The 21,243-nt window shown below is 39.6% G+C and overlaps 1 protein-coding gene and 1 non-coding gene across 2 annotated transcripts; both read right to left on the reverse strand.

Moving 5' to 3' along the window:
• Positions 1-8: 8 nt before the first annotated feature.
• Positions 9-18,624, reverse strand: LOC131693422 (collagen alpha-2(I) chain). The gene is made up of 9 exons (XM_058981222.1): positions 18,032-18,624; positions 5,930-6,009; positions 5,767-5,867; positions 5,602-5,700; positions 1,745-5,541; positions 1,487-1,686; positions 1,301-1,426; positions 1,067-1,140; positions 9-1,011 (listed from the first exon to the last, which is right to left on the reverse strand). The coding sequence occupies exons 1-9, from the start codon at positions 18,098-18,100 to the stop codon at positions 254-256; spliced, it is 5,304 nt and encodes a 1,767-aa protein (XP_058837205.1). The 5' UTR covers positions 18,101-18,624; the 3' UTR covers positions 9-253.
• On the reverse strand, positions 17,867-17,939 carry Trnav-aac (transfer RNA valine (anticodon AAC)). Its single transcript has one exon. It is a non-coding gene; the product is annotated as a tRNA-Val (tRNA).
• Positions 18,625-21,243: the final 2,619 nt, after the last annotated feature.

The raw sequence follows: 21,243 nt of genomic DNA on the forward strand, positions 1-21,243 counted from the left end.
AATTCCGATTGGATTGAAAATAATTTTATTTCACTATCTTTGGATTTATAGTTTTGGTACAGAAACATTATACACAAACTGTTGACTAAAGCTTAACTGGCGTGCGGGTTTGATGCATTTTGGCGTTCATGTTGGCAGTTGTTAGAAATGAAATTTCCAGCTTATGTTAGCGTACTTTAGGGACACCTACTGAAATGGCAGTTATGTGAGTTGTTTTGTTCGCTTAGGCACTAGAATGATCTTAAGTAAAAAGCTAGCACTTCCCGTTGGTCGGAGGTTTCGGTCGGCAGATTTTGCTTCGACCGGTCGCTCCGTATACGATGTTACAGGAGAAAGTGAAGTAACCGCATGTGGACGACTTGGTGTAGTACGTTGATTCATAGTTTTTGCCTGGGATGGCCGGAACCTTACTGTTTTCGTCTATTCCGGTTACTTGTTTTGTTACTGATATGTAACTATCCGGGTTTTGTTGTTTGCTTTCCGAAGAGACGCGATTTCCGGTTGAGTCTAAGTGCTTCGACGGAAGGTACCGGGTGTGGTACTTGGGAGTAGAACTCGTCACCTGGGCGGTTGTTGTGGGATCAGCACTAGTAGAACTCTGCCCACTTATGTCATTGAAGCCTTCTGGGATCTTCTCACTCGATGGCTCGTGCACAATAGTTTTCCCGTTCTGTGTTTGAACGAGTCGGTACTTATCTAAATCCGATATAGACGCTACTTGTTTCTGACTGGGAGTATTCTGCGAAAACGTCTTTCCATTCCCATTGTTTACATTGTAGTTCCGGTTCGGACGGACGGTTGTGGTCACTGGCGTTGATGGAACCGTTGGCGGGGGAAGTTCTACGATCGTGGTTTTCTTTTCTTCATCGTCGTTGGAAGTGCGTCTAGATTTGGCTTCGATTCCCGCCGGGATACGATCTGTTGTTTCATAATCTTCTTCGTATTCTTCGTCTTCTTCTTCGTATTCAATTTCCTCTTCCGGTTTCGGGAGTATATTGTGGAAATCGGTAACTGCAAAAGAGAGCTCGTGATCATATTAATCATTATTGGCGCTCTAGAAACATACCTTGACTTTGCTGAGAAGTTCGCAACCTCAACCCATTCGGATCCACAACGTCTGATTCTCGTCTAACTGCAACTCTGGTGTTTTATGTGGTATTGTTGTGTGTAATTGTGTGACAGAAAAATAAAAGAAATATTTGATTGTAAGTTTAAATGTAAGTGTCCTGTTATGATTGAGCCATGCATGTTATGTATATAATTTGTACTCTAATGGTTACAAAAGTCGATGCACTCGTACCCGTTGTTTGTTTTTCCGAACAATCCAATCGAATGGAATAGCTGCTTGCCCTTTTCCCGATAGCGAGATACCTGGTCCTTTGTTCCAGATGCCGCCTGAGCCGCTCCATGGTAAGATATTCCAAATCTTAAAAAAAAGAGAATTATCAATATTTGTGTCAACCTAACCGATCACTTCATAACATACTTGAAGTTGCCGCTAATCTGCGATTGACTTTGTCCGGAATGTGCTCCAGATTGCGCTGAGGCTTGACCTCCTCCATTGAAAATGTTTAGCTGACTCTGATCTTCTCCCTGTGGTCGAAAACCGATCTGTGCCTGAGAGGAAGTCTGTCCTGGACCACTGGACTGCGCATCTGCCAAACCACCTTTCTCGTTAGCCACGACCTGAAATGCTTTGCTGTATAATATACGGTCTCAGTACCGAATCAATTTCGTACATTACCTCCGACTGACTTTCATGCCCCAATCCTCCACTCTGCGAAGTGGCTGAGGTTCCTCCAGTTTTCGAATTGACCTGAACTTGAGACTGAGATTTACCGACTCCTCCAGTACCCTGTGCGGAGCTTAGAGCACCTTCCTTTCCCCCTGATACCTGTGCCTGAGCGGCTCGGTCCGAATCACTGGTCTGAGCACTGGCACTAAAGGATCCAGTCCCAGTGTACGTACCAGATACCTGAGTCTGCGCTGTACCTCCGTTTTTCCTTCCTTGTGCACTAGCAATAACTTCACCATCCTTTACGGAAGATTCTGCCTGAGAAAAGGAGTCATCGTCATCTTCGGCAACTTGAATACTTGCAGGTCCTCCGACGCCTGTTGTCCCCGTTCCCGTTCCCAATCCACCTTGAGCTATCGTGCTTGGATACTGATCAATCGAAGCTGGTCGTTGTCCTTGCGGATATGAACTTTCTGTTAATCCACCTGTTACATGACCCAAGCCAGATCCCGTTCCAGGATATTGACCAGTTGCTACTCCGACACCACTTGGATATTGTCCCGCACCATCCGGATACTGACCTCCACCAACGACACTTGGATACTGACCGACACCTACTCCTCCAGGATACTGTCCAGTACCAATACCTGCTGCTTGTTGTCCACCAACTGTTGGATATTTTCCAGTTCCATCTCCTCCCGTATATTGTCCAGATCCGACACTTCCTGGATATTGTCCAGAACCGGTGCTTCCTGGATATTGACCAACGCCAATGCTACTTGGATACCCGACACCTTCTGGATAGTGACTGACACCAGTACCACTTGGATACTGCGCACCTCCTGCAATTGGATACTGTCCAGCACCCGTATCGACACCTCCTGGGTATTGGCTAACACCAGCTCCACCCGGATATTGTGCACCACTTGGATATTGTTCTCCACCAGGATATTGCACACTACTTGGATGTTGCACACCTCCACTAACTGGATGTTGGCCAGGCCCAACATATCCTGGATATTGACTAGTACCAGAAACTCCACCAACTAGATTTTGTCCGACACCGGTGCCGCCTGGATATTGACTACCAACACCTGCACCGGGAAAATGTCCACCTCCACCAACTGGACGTTGACCACCACCGATGTCTCCTGGATATTGTTGACTGATACTACCTCCTCCAATTGGTTGTTGTCCAGCAACGACACCTCCTGGATATTGACTGACACCTCCTCCACTAATCGGAAGTTGTCCAGGACCAACACCTCCTGGATATTGACTGACACCGCCTCCACCAGCTGGAAGTTGTCCAGCAGTGACACCTCCTGGGTATTGACCAGCACTACCTGGATAATGTATACCTCCATCAATTGGACGCTGACCAGCCTCAACCCCTACCGGATATTGACCAACCCCACCTCCACCAATTGGCTGTTGTCCAGCAGCGACAACTCCGGGATATTGACTGACACTACCTCCACCAATTGGAAATTGTCCGGCAGTGACACCTCCTGGATAAGGACCAGCAACACCTGGATACTGTGCACTTCCACCGATTGGACGCTGGCCAGCACTGAGACCACCTGGATGTTGTGTAGCGCCTGTAACTCCTACACCAGTTCCGCCTACATGTTGGCCACTTGTGATTCCGGTAGGGTATTTACCAGTGCTAATCGGTCCTGTTCCAGGGCCTCCTTGTTGCACAGTTGTTCCAGCTCCAACACCACCAGGATACTGAGCAGATCCTACTGAGCTAGGATATTGGCTAGAACCTGTCGGCAAATGCCCAGGTACTGTTCCTGGGTGCGGATATTGTGTCCCACTGCTTACATATTGCCCACCGGATGTTGTTGGAAAGCGACCTGGTTCTCCTTGGGGATGGTACGTACCTGTTCCAACGGTTCCAGTAGGTCCAGTTGGTGCTAGCCCGGGTCCGCTAACTGGATATTTGCCTGGATATTGTCCAGCCTGACCACCTTGAATTTCCGGATATTGCACGCCTCCTGCTCCAACAGGGTATTGGCCACCTCCTATTGGATATTGTCCACCAGTTGCTCCGGGATAATGGGCACCACTTGGATACCACAATGATCCCGGTCCTCCAGTCCATTGTCCTGGTCCACCGGTACTTAGTCCTCCAGGTTGTTGTCCTGCTGTAGATACACCGCCTGGTATTTGTCCAGTACCTGGATACTGTTGTCCCGCTACTCCCAATGTTCCTGGTTGACGCCCTGTCGTGTGTATCTGCTGAGGACCTCCAGTGGGCCCAGGAAGATAACCTGTACCGGACGCAGGTAAATGATGTACTGTTTGATGTGGTCCTCCAGTACCCACTAATACAGTTACTCCACCCGGATGCGCATAAACCGTTTGTTTGGGTGATCCGGAGCTGTCTACTGGCCCAGGGATAATTTTCACTGGACCGTGTCCATCTAACCGACTATCCGATCCAATGACAGTTTGTTTAGGACTTCCAGTGCCTACTAGAACTGTAAGCCCTCCAGTTGGGTTAAATACAGTGTGATCGTGTCCAGGCAATGTTACGGAATGACCGCCGCTGTGGTAGATAGATGACTGATCTTTCCCAGTGCTAAGGTCATGCAAAGGTGGCCCAACAATTTGAGGTTGAGGCCCACCTGACGGATGTCCTGTTCCATAAAATCCAGCCCCTGGAGAACCAGATATCCCTGGTATTCCCAGCTTACCTCTAGTACTGTCAGGGACTCCACCATTAGCGTCTGGACCTCTCGATTGACCGGGTCTTCCTGGGACTATTGAACCCTGACCGTTAATATATCCTGGAACACTAATCTGGCCAGGTCCGCCAATTATACCAGGTCCACCAGAAGTACTTGGTACTCCAATCGTTCCGGGTCCTCCGGTGGGTCGAGCGCCCGATGTACTGCCCGGTCCTTGTCCTCCTGGGACACCAGGTCCGCTAACTCCAGGTGTACTAATTATGCCGGGACCGCCAACTGTCCCTGGTGATACAACAAATCCTGGGCCACCAGCTGATACACCGTTGCTTCCTGGGCCCCCGGTAGTACCTTGACTGCCTGTTGTTCCAGGGCCTCCTCCTATCCCTGGTGTACTTGGTGTGTATCCAATTGGGCCAGAGCCATAATGGCCATCATAGCCGGGGCGTCTATCAGGTTCGGTTGGTCTCCCAAAAGAATCCACATCATGAGGTCGGCTAGGACCAAGATCTTGTCTACCAGGAATATCTCCAACGCCAGTTGGTCTACCATACGAGTCAGTTGTTCTATCAGCTGGTCGGCTACCTGGTCCTATTGGTCTTCCAAACGAATCTGTACCTGGTGTATATTCGGCGGGTCTGCCATCCGCACCTATTGGCCTTCCAAATGCATCTACTACGCCCCCTGGTCGTTCTCCATCACCAACACCAGGTCTTCCCGTTCCAGGTCTTCCACTATAATCTTCTCCCGGTCGTGCACCAGGAAGTCTGCCATATGCGTCCCCGCCTGCAATCCCACCTGTATCGACTGGACGACCAACTACTCCCGTTCCTGGCCTCCCGAACGCGTCAGTTCCTATTCCTGATCCAGATACATCACTTGGTCTAGCACCCGTGCCACCAGGACGCAAAACACCTGGTTGTCCAAAATGTCCGAAACTATCCCCACCAGGTCTGAATCCGGTATCCCCAGTACCAGGTCGATGATCAGCTCCTGAAGCTGCACCACCATCCGCTGGAACACGGTAATCGTAGCTGTCGGGTAGTCGTAATCTATCCCCTGGACGTTGCCCGCTTCCATCTGGTACCCTCAACGGATCCGGACGAGAATCTTCCAAGAGAATGTTATTAACAACGTGTGTCTAGTGGTATTAAAATACTATCAACTTACCATAGCCATAGCTACCGCCGTCAACACCCACTCCTAAACAAGTAGTGCAATCACCTCCCGCAGACTGACTTTGGGCCTGACCCATACCGTTAGAACCCACTGAAAACAAATTAAATGTATGATTGTTTAAAATTCCCTATTCCATAATCCACTAATCAATATTACCTACGACGGCCCGGGATCCATGCTGCGTAGCCTCGGCTTCCGCCTTACCGTCGTGACTATCACCAAAGTGTAAGTACTGCGACTGGGTTTGTCCCCGAAATCTGTAAAAAATGCGAGTTTCTTTAAAATGCGTCTTTCTTTAATAATGTAGAAGTTTACTAACGTTCCTCTCAAACCATTGTTGCGCTTAACTCTATTAAGTGGACTGTCTCCAGTGGGGTCTGTGCCGGCTATATGTTCATCCTAGAATGGTACGAAAAAATAAACAAATATAAAATTTTAAAATAAAATATAAAATATATATTTTTAATTCATGCACCGAAAATCGGACATATCAACCTATTCGTATCAGTCCGACGAGATCGGAAAGTGTGTGTATATATTTGTGTATGTGACAATAATGTCACCTTTGTTTCACAGAGATAATTGGACCGATTTGCACAAACTTGGTCTCAATAGAAAGGTATAACCTTTCTATCGACTGCTATTGAATTTTTATTGAACGGACTTCCAGTTCTGGAGCTATGTTATAAAGAGTGCGGTGACACAGCAAATTACCATATAAACTGGTACCATCATGACGTCTACATAATGTAATACATAATAGAATACTATTTAATGACATTCAATTAGCTAGAGATTATTAAGTAGGGAAGTTATGATAATTTTAGAGCCATAGAACTCAATTGAGAGCAAGGAAGTGAAATATACAGATCGGAAAACTAGAAGTGTCAGGGTCATTGGAAAAAGACTTAAAATCTTTCGCAACAACCTTTTGTCTTCGGCTGGCAGGAGTCGAGCTTATGCAGTGTTACTACAAATCACTCAAGTCTACCAGCATGTCTCATGGCAAAGACAGACTTGTACCTCTTTAGCATGAGAACCGACGCGGAATTTCGCCTGGAGTTTCACGTGGAATTTCGCGTGGGATTTCGCACGGAACTTCGGGTGAAATTTTGCGAATTTCTCGTGGAATTTCGCACTGAATTTCACACGGAATTTCTCGTAGAATTTCAAGCGGGATTTCACACGGAATTTCACGTGGAATTTCGCTCAGAATTTGGGGCGGGATTTTTCGCAAGATTTCGAGCGGAATTTCGCACGGAATTTCACGCGGAATTTTGCACCCGAAAACGCTCGATCATTTGAATCAGAAGTGTTCCGGAGTACGCTAAGCGTTGGCACCATACCATGCCGTTCAAAGTGAACGTATACAAAGTTGTTTCGTGCGATTCGCTCTCAGGAAACTTCCAGTTATATTGCCTCCATACGCCGATTGATGTATGCTACTCGGTCTGCAGACTCTGGCGACTCGCCGTATCTTCCTGCAAAGAGTTTTTGTTTTCAAATTTCTGTCAGGTAATCTTTCGGGCGTTAATTTGTATGCGCCTCCCCGTGTTCTTCGTAACCCCACACCGTTGTGGATCTCGACACCTACTGCATATGGACAAAATAATTTACCGACAAGATGTTGCCGCAAATTTAACGAAACTTCTTCAAAACACAAATATTCTTGGTAACGACACTTTTCATCCTCAGACAACGGTATGTTGCTATGAGACCAGATTACAACATGTTAATTTTTTCACGCAAAGACTAGCCGAGATCTTTTTTATCTCCCCATCAGTAACTCAAAAAGGTGGTTTTTAAGGATTTTTTTAACATGAAAACCTGAAACAAACAATTTAACCTTAAGGTCATTCGCCTCTTCGGGTTAGAAAAATCTCTTATGAAAAATTTCTAACCCTATGTAAAATACTTCCTTTTCGGAAGGCTTTTCCGCACAGTATAGACTATTATGGCGATTAAAAGTGTAAATTTTTAAATATTTCAGCTATTTTAATAAATTACTCGATTTTTCGGCCTATTTTAGCAGTAAATGCGTTAACAACATTGTAAAATAAGAATTTCAATGCATATTTTTAATTCGGTTTGTGCACAATAAAATTATTTAAAAAACAGTGTTTTACTTAGGGGGACTCGGTGCTATTAAGACCGTGGGAGTAATTCAAACCCCCTTGATTTCTAAGAAAATCGTAAGACTTTCAGACTGCCGTACATAGTCGTGGAACCGTTATTCCAAAACATTAGTTTTGTCAGCTGAATACAATTCTTCAGTTTTTTTAGAAAGCAGATACAACGTGTTTCATTTTTTTTGCCATCCTCAAAACAAAAATAATTATAATCGTAAAACCGTGATTAAAGCAACAAATAAAAGTAAAAAAATAACAGGTAAATGTTTTGGAAAGCTTGAGGCTCCTCTTTTGTGGAATGTTTTTTTGTTTGGGTGAAAACACAGATATTTTCAAGACGCTCACCACTTTTGTGCGAAATAAGCGTACGGGGCTATTCGGACCTCCTATTACATCAACCACCGTTCAGTGGCTTGCGGCCACGCACACTACTACACACGTCACAGCAAAGAAAATACATGAGGCGCCAATCGACAAATGTGTCTAACCAGGTTAAGTTTTTGTAAGGAGGAGCTTCTCCAATATATATTTCATAGGTAAACATAATTCCACTGCAAAAAATAAAAATTGACGGCCTGAATTGCCTCGTAGGGTGGTCCGAATTACCCCTACATTGTAAAAAGATGAAAAAACGTAGAGTTTAGCAAATCGTCGTCTAGTGCTAGCATGGAGTTGTGCAAATGAACTTTTATGGCACCATAATGTAGCTAAGGTTCAAACTAACAATTAGGGCCTTTGACCGATAAATTCTATCACATCTATTCACATAAAAGAGCGATTTGTTGAGGTAGATAGGAATAGCTCCGGGTTTCATATATAGCTACATACAAAGCTTTGCCAGTTTTTGAGTAATTGGGTGCGAAATTTTAAAAAATATGGTTTTCATAAAATGGGCTTCAAAGTTTTTAGAAGAAAAAATCAAATTAAACGAAACTCACAGGTATAACATAATCAGCTATACCTGAATCTTTGCAAGAATAATCTCAGATAATATTTCTCAAATTTGAAGCAAAGCAAACAAATTGTTTTTTTTTTAAGCTGACTAATGATACCGCTTTACTAGTTTTGTTGTCTTTCCAATTACGATTACAATGACTCATTAAGGATACATAGGACTAAGTACGATATCTTTGTCATGTAAAGCTACATCGCCGGCTCAATTATAGCCCGGAGCGGATACCAGAGTTCATCGATTTCTATGTATTCCTTCACAGCTCGAAATATTGCCATTTTTGCAATGCATGTGTTCTAAAAATAATCATGAATATGAATGTGATGTTCTGTATATGTCTAGATTTATATTTTGGAGGTGAGATGATAAAAATCGTGATTGTTTATGCAAACATCACTTGGTTAGGTATATACGTATTGTAAAAATTTCACCGTGGAAATAATTTCATTCAAAATTTGGTGAATCCGTAAACAGTGACATCAGACAGATCTCATTGGCAGCACCAAAAATTATTGTTGTTAATTCATCGCACGAAAAACTGTGACATGATTAGACCGCTTGATCAAAATCTCGTGAACAGTTGGATTAAAGTGACCAGATGATTAGAGCGCTAATGCGGGATATTCATCGGGTTCCCGGTATTAGAGATATTCTTACTGAATTCTTCATGTTTCTTTAAAATTAAAAAAAATGAATGCGCTTTCAACATATCAACACTCAATTTTGATTTTGTTGCTCCCAATTTCGTACACAACAGTTACTATTATAGCGACCATAATACGAGCTTTATTATTAACTTCAGAATACTTACAAAGTTTAACCCACCTATCTTCGTATTAAGAGTAGGGGAACGATGGTTTAAAACGACAGCTTAAGCTTAACTATTTTTCTGAGTTACCACAAAACCAACAAAATTATAATTTTTTGCGCAGAATTCTTCTTTAGAAAATTCTTAACAAAGCCTAATATTGTCAGCACTTCAAAAATTTAATTTTGCATTAAAAATTATTGGTTGCATAACTTGGAAAACAAAGTGATTTCTTCCAGGCACTGCACAGTGGAAGAAATCCGACAAAAAGGCAATTAATTGGAAGCCGCTGAAAAAGTATGACAATATATACACCAAAAGTTGCGGAATTTTTTGGGAAATAAAACGCAATCAAATTTGTTCATCGCACGCACTTACGACCGGAGATATGGGGCTGTGAAAATCCGGAACATTACCGGTATTCATCAAATCTGAGACCTAATTCAGAAGCCGCTGAAAAAGATCAAAGAATTATACTCTCAAAGTTGCGGAAAGCTCTAGCGATCAAGATGCAACTTTAAGGGTATAATTCTTTGAACTTTTTAGCGGCTTCTGTATTAGGCCTCAGATTTGATGAATACCGGTAATGTTCCGGATCTTTAAAGCCCCATATCTCCGGTCACAACTGCGTGCGGTTAATAAATTTGATTGCATCTTGATCGCTAGAGTTTTCCGCAGCTTTAAGGATGTAATTCTTCGTACTTTTACTGTGGCTTCTCAATTAGATATCAGATTTTATGAAAACCGGTAATGTTCCGGATCTTCAAAGCCCCATATCTCCGGTCACAGGTGCGTGCGGTGAATAAATTTGATTGCATCTTGATCGCTAGAGCTTTCCACAACTTTATGGGTATAATTCTTTGAACTTTTTCAGCGGCTTCTGTATTAGGCCTCAGATTTGATGAATACCGGTAATGTTCCGGATCTTCAAAGCCCCATATCTCCTGTCACAACTGCGTGCGGTTAACAAATTTGATTGCATCTTGATTGAGTTTTCCGCAGCTTTAAGGATGTAATTCTTTGTACTTTTACTGCGGGTTCTTAATTAGACCTCAGATTTGATGAAAACCGGTAATGTTCCAGATCTTCAAAGCCCCATATCTCTGGTGACAGATGCGTGCGGTGAACAAATTTGATTGCATTTTGATCGCTAGAATTTTCCATAACTTTAAAGGTATAATTCTTTAAACTTTTTCAGCGACTTCTGAATTAGGCCTCAGATTGGATGAATACCGGTAATGTTCCGGATTTTCAAAGCCCCATATCTCCGGTCACAAGTGCGAGCGGTGAACAAACTTGATTGCATTTTGATCGCTGGAGTTTTCCACAACTTTAAGGGTATAACTATTTGTACTTTTACAGCGGCCTCCGGCTTACAGAAAACCGGTAATATTCCGTATCTTTAAAGCCCCATATCTCCGGTCACAGTTACGTGCGGTGAACAAATTTGATTGCATTTTGTTTCCCAAAAAATTTCGCAACTATTGGTGTGTATATTGTGATACTTTTTCAGCGGCTTCCAATTAATTGCCTTTTTGGTTGGATTTCTTCCACTGTGCACTGTGGGTAAAACTGACACCCTATGGGGGTATGATCGACATTCCCTTTAATTTCTCGTTTCTCCACTTTGCATTGAAAATGTGATAAGTGCGTGTGTAATAAAGTGCCAGTATGTGTACATAAGTATGTGTAATGAAAACATGTGCTTTTTATAGCTTTATCATGTAGTAAGTGGAAGAGAGTTCGAAAGCGTGGCATTATAAAAAAAAGTATTTCATGCTATAGAATAATATCTTGGTATGGATATTCCAAAGTAATCCTTCCGTACATCATTGCAACCTTCCATTCATTTTATTTCATAGAGAAGATTTGCTAGCATTCTACGCAGTAAAGCTACCTGGTCCATATTTTGATTTTTTCGGATCGTCAAAGATCCATACAAAAGATCATTGCCTTACTGATAAAGTTTATCTAGAACAAACCAAGAGAACACTAGAAATTCTATTTGATGATCTTATTGCAGAAATAGCAAACGCTTCGATTAAATCCATTTTTTGCCTTTCTCATATAGAAAGGTTACGCAATCACTCTAAAAATTGCCAACCTAAATCCTAATTTTTTTAGACCTATAAAGGCTTAGGTAGGAGTAGGCAATAAGAGATTGCTCCATTAAAATTGAAACTAGTTTAAAATTTCTTAACAAGTTGAAAATTTTCGGCATCTTCCTCCTAGAACCGCCGCTGGTTTCAAGCGCTGTTTCAGATCTCAAGATCTTGGCTGTCGGTCCATTGTATGTATGTGCAAATCGTACTGAATATGTAATATACATTTCCATCTTTGTATTGAACATAACCATCCATGGAATCGTAGTCTGGACAAATGAGAAAAGCACAATTGCACCACTAGGTGAATTAAAACAGGTTCTTATTTTAAAAGAGACTTTCAAGAAATAATTATAATAAATGTTGTAATTGAAGTGTCACAAAGATTTTCAGCCATTAGTAATGAATCACAAATATACACAACCATCCAAACATTTCTAGATTATGTAAATGAACATGTCCACAATCAAAGGGTGTCTGTTTTCCCTTAACGGCGAACATTTTTTTTTTAAAAAGGAACAGCAAACCTGTTGTTCACATGGACGACTGATAATAATAAGTAGGGGAACTGGGCCAATTCGGACCTAGTAAGGGTTTATGAGCCATAGAACTGAACATGTCAACCGATTCACAAATAAATAATTTTCCTGAAAGCCTGATCAATTGCGCACATTTTTTTCTAAGGCGACCTTTTCCGATCTTTTACCGTATTGTGTATAAACGGTTCTGCGCAAAAGTACATGAAAGGACCGAATTACCCCAACCCTGTTCCGATTCGGACCAACAATTTCTTATCGATTTTTTGCAATAGAAATAACTTCCTATTTTGGCCTACGTTATTCCTATTTTATTTTCATTAAATTTCAAATTGTGAAATGAAAAGTTCTCTTTGATATACAAAACTTCGTATCAAATATACAATTAAACAGTAAGAACTCAGGTCAAATTACCTAAAAACAGGTTATGAGCTATAACGTCGAAATCTGCAAACCAATTTGCGAAAACTTGTTTTCCTGAAAGCTCGACCAACTGCGCATATTTTTTTCTCAAACGGTTTTTCGCTATCGCGTATGAGATCGTATGTACGGCAAATGGTCCGAATTGGATTAATCCATATTCTATTATTCACACACCGAATACACGAAAACAGTTGAGAGTCTCACCCATTACAAGATATTAAATAAAAGATATTATCTGGCAGATCAAAAATCACGATAATGCACTTGATTTAATTAACTGTTGTTGCCAACAAAAATGTTGGTTTTCGGCTTACACATTTTTTAAAAAATGCGCTACGAAACAACATTCGCCCTAGCGCACGCACGGGAAAACTGACACCCGCTAAATTTTGTGAGATAGAACAAAGCTACATGACAGTCATGAAAATGATATATACATTTTTCATAATATTACCATAGCTGAGAAACAACTTGGGCTTCGAATTGGCCAGCGGTCCGAATTGGGCCACTTCCCCCGATCAATGAGTTATTTGAGAAGCTTTTATTCGATTAAAACCTTAAAATCTACCAACAAAATCTTCCACCCAGACGAGCATGAACGGTGCTGTCGTATGTTTTGTTTATTTTTTATGACATTTGACGTATATCCAATTTAATAAAAATTTGATTTCTATGGAAAGTTGTGGGTTGCCGGTTTTACCCACAGTGTCGGTTTTACCCGTAATTCTCCTAATTTTCATTCCAACTTAATCGAATTGCTTACAATTTCCTTTGTCGGCATCGATTACATAGTCGTAGTCAATAAATTTTGAACTGCCTGCTAATCACCTGCGTCAAGATAATCAATACATTTCTGATCAAAATTTCTCAATTAATATTTTTTAATCGCGAGACATTTTTGGTGTTTTAAACAAATAAAATATTCGGCATCTCTAACACTTCACTCTAACCAGAACAACTTGTAATTTAAAATTTTTTGTTTGAAAACATAGGTTTTACAATGAAACTAGTTCCCTTTTTTTCACATATGGTATAGATACATTCCGATGAATTTATGACTTTAAACACATAGTTCTTTTTCTTTAAATACACGGTGTGTCTAAAACCATTATTAACTAAAAAAATACCACAAATTTGGCATACAGCATTCGAAAGATACACAGCATCTTCTCAGTGCTCTTCTCAGTGAATTTCAAAATGATCCATCGAGAGATTCGATAGAAATGGCGATTTGAAGTTTTATGACACGTTTCATAAGGCTACCAGTAAACACCGAATTTGGTCCTATCATTATAAACAAAAAAATATTTGTCTACTTATTTGGTACTTGGCATTCGAAAGATATAGTATTCAAATATATCCGCTGCAAGTTTGAAAATATTTCAATGACGGAATCGGAAGTTATAACGATTTGAATGCGGTATGCGGTCATAGATGGGTTTTCTATCAGATTTCAAATCTTAAATGTTTGTCCATTGACCATTTAAATCGTTTATACGTGTCGCTTTTTTAAGTAAAATTTTACCATGCACAAATATAATGGCCAAAAGGTGTTATTTATATGCTGCGATGAAAAAGTATGAAAATAGAGTTGTCTACCTAACGTTAACTATAAAGTGTAAATTAAAAAAAATGAATAAAAGTTGGAATGTTTACTTAAAAAGGCCATATATCAGTGGTTTGTTAACTGACTCTAATTGTTTTATCATTACTTAACTGGTAGACGTTTTATCAATAATTTTCCTTCAGAAGAATATAAAATAGAGTTGTCTACCTCAAATAATAGACAATATAATTGAACTATATGTATTATCATTATTTAGTGAATATTTTTGTATTAAAACTGGCGGCCTGTCCTATTTTATTCACTAGTTGATTGCAACTGCTGTATACTACAAATTGTGGATATACGAAATGTTGAAACTAACACAGTCGTGATTCGCTGGTTGGACAATTTTTAACGTTTTTTAGTTGGACCTCCGCTAGTTGGTCCATTGTCGAACTAAAAAGCATCTGAATGTCAAATTCTCTTGTTAAATTCATTTAGACAATAAAACTGACAATAGTTAGAGATGTGAACAGATGCATTTGTATTGATAACATCCCCTTTGACCAGTTTTTGACATCTGTGAACCCAACTAGCGAATCATGAATGTACAAAATTTTCAACAAAAACCGTACCATAACATAAATTTATCTGAATCAGCAAATACCTTCATATTTTTATACCTATCTATTGAATTTATGATTTTATTTTCCATGATTTTTAGTTTTCGTTCGCTGCATTGAACCAATGTATAGAAATCGACATGTCATCGTTTTTAATAAAAAAAAATTGACTAAATAATGATAATACATATAGTTGAGATCACTTATATTTTGTTTATTATTTGAGGTAGACAACTCTATTTTATATTATTCTGCAGGAAAATTGTTGATAAAACGTCTACTAGTTAAGTAATGAAAAAACAATTAGAGCCAGTCAACAAACCTTTGATATATGGCCTTTTTAAGTAAACATTCCAACATTTATTCAATTTTTTTAATTTCCACGTTATAGTTAACATTAGGTAGACAATCCTATTTTCATATTTTTTCATCGCAGCATATAAATAACATCTTTGGGCATTATATTTGTGCAATTAAATGGTAAGGTTTTTCTTTAAAACATCGACACGTATAAACGATTTAAATAGTCAATGAACAAACATGGCTTCATGCTTGAAATCTGGTAGAAAACCCATCTATGACCGCATACCGCATTCAAATCGTTATAACTTTCGATTCCGTCATTGAAATACTTTCAGCGGACATACTTGATTACTATATCTTTCGAATGCCAAGTACCAAATAAGTAGACAATTTTTTTGTTTATAATGATAGGACCAAATCCGTGGGTGTTTGCTGGTAGCCTTATGAAACGAATCATAAAACTTCAAATCGCCATTTCTACCGAATCTCTCGATGGATCATTTTGAAATTCACTGAGAAGAAGCTTGGATACTGTATATTTCGAATGCCGTATGCCAAATTTATGGTAATTTTTTTAGTTGATAATGGTTTTAGACACACCGTGAATAATCTTTCTTTTAATTTCGTAAAGGACAATCAGGATTATGAATCAGTAGTTGCAATTCGTCATTAATTTGCAACTTGATTGCCTAATCGAGTTAATCAAAAAGAATGTTTTGAATTTAAGTTTTTTTGAATGCACTTTTAGGAAGGAGGGTAATTCTAGAATGACAGACGAAATTAAAATGAAGAAACTAATACATGAAAGCAAAACATTTCTTTTTACTATATTATTCAACATCGCCGTATATTTTCTTGTTAATAACATATCACTTGTGCCCAAGAACCAGTGGAATCTCAAATCTGGTAATTTTCTGTAAGTCTATGTAAGTCGATTTCTGTACCAGTAGGCCGCGAGCGAATCTAAAAACTTTGATAAATTTAAAATAAAACAAAAAAGTTGTTGTGGATCCCCTGAACACCGATTATTTTACTTTTTGTTGCAAATGAAAGGAAAAAGTACATTCTTTAATTTCCCGAAGTTTTATAGATGCCGATTTTTTTAATGATGTTGTTCGACAAAGACACCGTGGCGGCATTTTGACGCGGGACATTTTGATAAAATGTGGTACCGTCAATTTAGGTTGAACAAGACAAACGACTTACGTGTCAAAATATATGGGCTTTTTTGGTTTTTATAATCATGCCCAAATCTTTTCTAGTGCACCTGCACGCGCTAGAAAAGAGTATCTGAAAGAGTTGGATGAAAATAGTCCAAATTTATCAGTTTTCAAGAATATTGCAATTCTACGTAAATAATTTTTTTTGCAACGTTAACTTAAACTGTCCCTGGCGGCACTGTTCCACAGGAATCCAATTACATTAATTGCAATAACTTCAGTTCTACGAATAATACTTACAACTGTTTATGAATTCTAATAGTCACAATTATTAATTATATTAGTTTAAATCTTGCCTAAATAAAAACTTATAGATGTATAAAAACATTGTTGTTTATAAATAACATGGGCATGAGCGGGTTCTATTAAAATTTTGTAAAAAGAATGGGTTGAAGACTAGATAGTTTAATAACTTTTACACCAAAAACAATGGAAGGAGTGGCTTTGGCTTGAATGCTACCGACTTTGAAGTCTCCCGAAAACGCGTGTAAAGTTGGGTGTGTACGATTTGCTGGTAGAAAAAAATGGTTTCCTTCAAATTTTTATACGTATTTATTTATTTAGTTCGATTTTTCTGCAATTTTCAGTGAATACTGTAGAAATATATCACTTAGTATTTGCGGAGCTAAAATGTTGTCAATTTTTCGAATTTCTTCAAATGATTTGGAATATGTATTCTGAAAATATTAATATTTCAGAATATGCTAAAAGAAACATGATTTTTTTTTTTCAAAAAATGGAAACTTATGCCCTCTTGAACGGTATACAAAATAATCCTTTCTTGGGGAATAAAGTTTAATTGGTCTAGTGGAGATGATAACAGTCGCAGTTGATACGTGACAGGTGGTGTTTGGACAATGTCGATCATGACAGGGGCATGATAACTAAATTAAATGGAAAGGAATTGGTCATGATAATCGCCAATGGCTGCTAGGCTTAAATAGTAATGGTTGAACAATCTTCGAAGGAGTGTGTAAAAGAAATAAATCAGATGAGTCGTATACATTCCTATAAATGGAACAACCAGAACGCAACCACCAATGGGTAGTTCGGTGCGATACGAATGCAGCATGTCAAGTTCAACGGATTTGAAGCATAAACATGAACATTGTTCGGTGATTACGCCTGTTTCGATTAAAAATAAACTTCATGGTCACTTCCAAAATCTGGTCCACCTTCTTCTTTTGCACTAACTACTGGCGATTCGCTTATAAAACAAACATCCGCCGTGTGGTTGCCGTGCTTGTGACCTATTTGCACCAAACGGTACATTCTAATCCACGCTTGCAAGCGCGCGCAATCGTCCGTCTTTCTTATCACGTCTATTCCGAATTTGTGATTTGCTCGCGCCAAAGGATGAGAGTAGAACACGCGGCTGTCTGTTTGCAACCCGCTTGTTTCGCATCACCGAAATGGGGCTATATTCTTCCTGAGGCGTGCGATTATCAGACATTAGAAGAGTTCACACAGCGGAAGGAGATAATCAACGAAGCTACGCCAACGGAAACGCATCAGATTTGGTCCACGAAATGATTCGAAGTCATTTTTTGATTTTTCGTTATTGGATTGAAAGTAACTTTCCAATAAAAAGACTGTGAGATATTAAAAAATCTCTGTTTCCGCCCGGGATCGAACCGGGGGCCTTCCGCGTGTTAGGCGGATGTGATAACCACTACACCACGGAAACAGGAGTTGATGGAAGAAGTTTTTTGATGAACCAGTAATTCAAGTGATAACATATACTACCCTAATTGTTGGTTACGGTTTATGACAACTTACTTTTTTGAACTCCACCCCTCCGGCTGTTATGCATAGAGTAATGAATAATACCCATTCAAGGGGCTTCATTTTCAACGTTTGCTACTGAAGAGCCGCCGGTGATGAAAATGTGTTTAAATAGTTTTCCTTCGCTGTACCAGTCTTTCTTCCTGGACACTTAGTGCAATTTCCTTTGCTTAAATTTGCTTATATAGCACTCATATTGCTATGTCATATTTTTTATTTGGTCACTATCACAACTGTTTTCGCTCCCGCGATGGAATTATTTTTCCAAATACTGAATTTCATCTAAGTATCATTGCACTTTATCCATTAATATATAACACTTCAACTATATCTCAAACACTTGAACACCCAGGCTTCAACTCCAGCATAAAGTATGGTGCCAAAAAAGGCGACTAAGATTAAAATCCACTTTCGAGCGGCAGATAGTAGTCCCGCACTTTATAGCCAACACTTGCTCTGTTCAATTGATGATTCCCCTCACTGAGCAGTTCACAGCACTTTGATGTCCGCGCCCATCGATCACTGGTTCTAAGCTTTGGAAAAAGGCGACCGTTCCCGGGAACAGTCCAACGGCAAGTGACTTGTGATCTCCCGCGGTTGCAAATAGTAAACCCCCAGTCCAAGCGCCACAGCTCGTCATCTGGTTCGGAATCTGAATCGCGCAGTGCGCGGAGCTGATTGAGCTGGGCCGAGAACTGATGAGAGCATCAGAGAATGGTGGCGTTCTGATGTTTTAATTGGCTGGTGTCATTCGCTCTGTTCTTGATTGATAATGTGCTAACTTCTCTTAGCAGTTCAGAAGAGCCGCGAAGAAAGGCGCGACTTTGAATAGGCGACTAGTTTGCATTATGGGAAAATGATCGGTATAGTTAGTTGCTCTTTAATATTCAATCTGTTCCCTCAGTATAGTAGGTGGAAAAGTTTTAAGCAGTTTTCAATACTGAACATTTAGTATAGTTGCAGTGTGTTAACAAAACCATCCGAGGATGAGTTGCTTAGAATAACTGCTTCTTTACAAAAAACACTGGAATCGGGAATCAGAATAAATTGGCACGATTGGCAAGTTCCCAAGTTATTCGGAGATTTGTGTCTTGCTATCTCTTCTCATAATTTTCCTGACGAGAAAGAGAAAGGTAGCTGAAAGAAAAAAGTATGGCAATGAAAAATTACAATCCAGTACAACCGCATCACAAAACAGTAAAAAGCCTGAAATCTTCTCTTCCGAAGGAATAAAAACGACTGGGTTATTAACAACAACCATATCCTTGAGTGTTGGCTCCCTATAGATAGGTTTGCTTATGTACGGGGAATCAAAAATTAAAATACTGCAATCGTGCTTTGAAAATGCAACAAATTTTTCGTAATTTTCGGATTCACATCCCCAAGAAATATTTTTGTTTGAGCGCAAATTTGCACGTTACGCCAACAGCGGATGCAGCCCAAGAGCGACTATTGTTTTAATCATATTTCTAGGAGACTTATACGGAGAAAAACTATCAAGTGCCCATTTCAACGATTTGGTTGTCACAATTTTATGAGAGAAAATGTCCAAAAATCAGAACTTCCTGAAAAATCTCGGGGGCAGTCGTCGGTACAGACTGATAAATTTGCGTATGAATGCGTACTTCATCTTCGTCGGACGAGTATCCCCATTTTACATTCTAGCCATTTCGGCATTCCACCAAGGTGTTCCTCGCACACCTAAATCGAAGCGAACAAGCCTCTTGATATGCTGCTACTATGAGTACATTTGGTTTATCCGCGACCGCATCCAAGTCCCCTAGAGATTTTATCGTTGGAAATACCAATAAAACCTAGTCGTCAAGTCCTCTTCGTGGAGCTCCCCGGTCGTAGATCGGGGATTACGATATGTAACTATACCTAGAGAGACATTAAAATTATCGAAGATGATGTATTTAAATTCAGATAACGACGGTTAGAACTTGTTCGGTACGAGCCATTTTGCCAACTTATGCGTAATATTGTCAGAGCAGATAGTTACCTCTAACACCTCATCCCTGCAGGATCGTGCAAATTTTGGGCGGTTTCCTCTATTGAGTAAAAGATTTGTTGAGCAACTGTGGGGTTTTTCAAAACTTGCATTGAGATTTGAAAGTTTCCCAACTTTTTTAATTTTATAACAAATTGAAGGTGGTTTCTAAATAAATGTATCCCCGTTGGATGAATAATGTGCTCTAATACGATTCAAACGTATGTTTCATAAGGAATTTATAAAAAGCAATTTGAATTTCATTTCGTGGGGCTAGGTACTGTTTCCGGATTATTGAAAATCACACCTTAAATGATGATTTTTTTTTGGAAAAATGGATAAAACATAGTTAAAACAGGCTTTATTTGCTTATCTAAAATTTATTTCTATTTGAAAATGTTTAATTTGGTAAATATTTTTTCATAAAAGCATTTGAAAATTTTGTAAAAAAAAAACGATAAGTTTTAGATTATAAATTTAATGCCACTACGTGTTTTTGATATTGTCTTCCCCATAGATGTAAGATTTTCCCTTCTAGAATATATCGCTTTCGTGCAAAATTGGAAATTCTACAACAATTACGATATGTAAAATGACTCACCATCGCGCCATCTGCATGCAAATACTTTGTGCTTGGATCTTGTGCATGTGCATGTTTCAAAGTATTGCAAACACTCGGCTGGCACTTCTAGGTTTGTGGTACCGTTAGTATCGGTACCGGAAATCCCGGGAATACCGACCAATTTTTGGTACAGTAATACCGGTACTGAATAAAAATATATACCGGTATTTTCGGTAGTATGCAAAAATTTTGATAAAGAATATTTCTAGAGTGGAAACTTGACGAAAATCAAAATGTCATCGTTTCCAGAAACCTGTCCGGGAAACGGGAGTGATAACGCACTATAAGCAAAAACAAATTGCGACATTAAAGTTGTTATTTATCTTCGATTCGTCAATCCGCAGAGAAACGTTTGTAGCACTCATAAGCGATATACAGTTTTGTACAAGATATGTTGCGACAGGAGCGCAAATTTGAAGCGGTAACAAATTCATGTACGGTAAATGTGATGATTGCTTTGTCTTTGAGAACTTTAACGGATGACGAACTGTTTGTTCAGATATACCTTCAGACTCTCTATATGTGCCTTTGTAGCGTATAGTTGTAAACCCGAAAGAGACGAACTGTCTATCTGTAGCACGCAGTTATACTCTT

The sequence above is a fragment of the Topomyia yanbarensis genome, chromosome 3 (genome assembly GCF_030247195.1).
Source record: "Topomyia yanbarensis strain Yona2022 chromosome 3, ASM3024719v1, whole genome shotgun sequence".
NCBI classification, from domain to species: Eukaryota; Metazoa; Arthropoda; class Insecta; order Diptera; family Culicidae; genus Topomyia; species Topomyia yanbarensis.

Coding starts and splice junctions, on each gene's coding strand:
- LOC131693422 (XM_058981222.1), bottom strand. CDS start 18,100: ATGAAGCCCCTTGAATGGGTATTATTCATTACTCTATGCATAACAGCC. Junction 1,427..1,486: donor CAGATTAGCGGCAACTTCAA/GTATGTTATGAA, acceptor CTTTTTTTTAAG/ATTTGGAATATCTTACCATG. Junction 1,141..1,300: donor TTCGGAAAAACAAACAACGG/GTACGAGTGCAT, acceptor ATAAAACACCAG/AGTTGCAGTTAGACGAGAAT.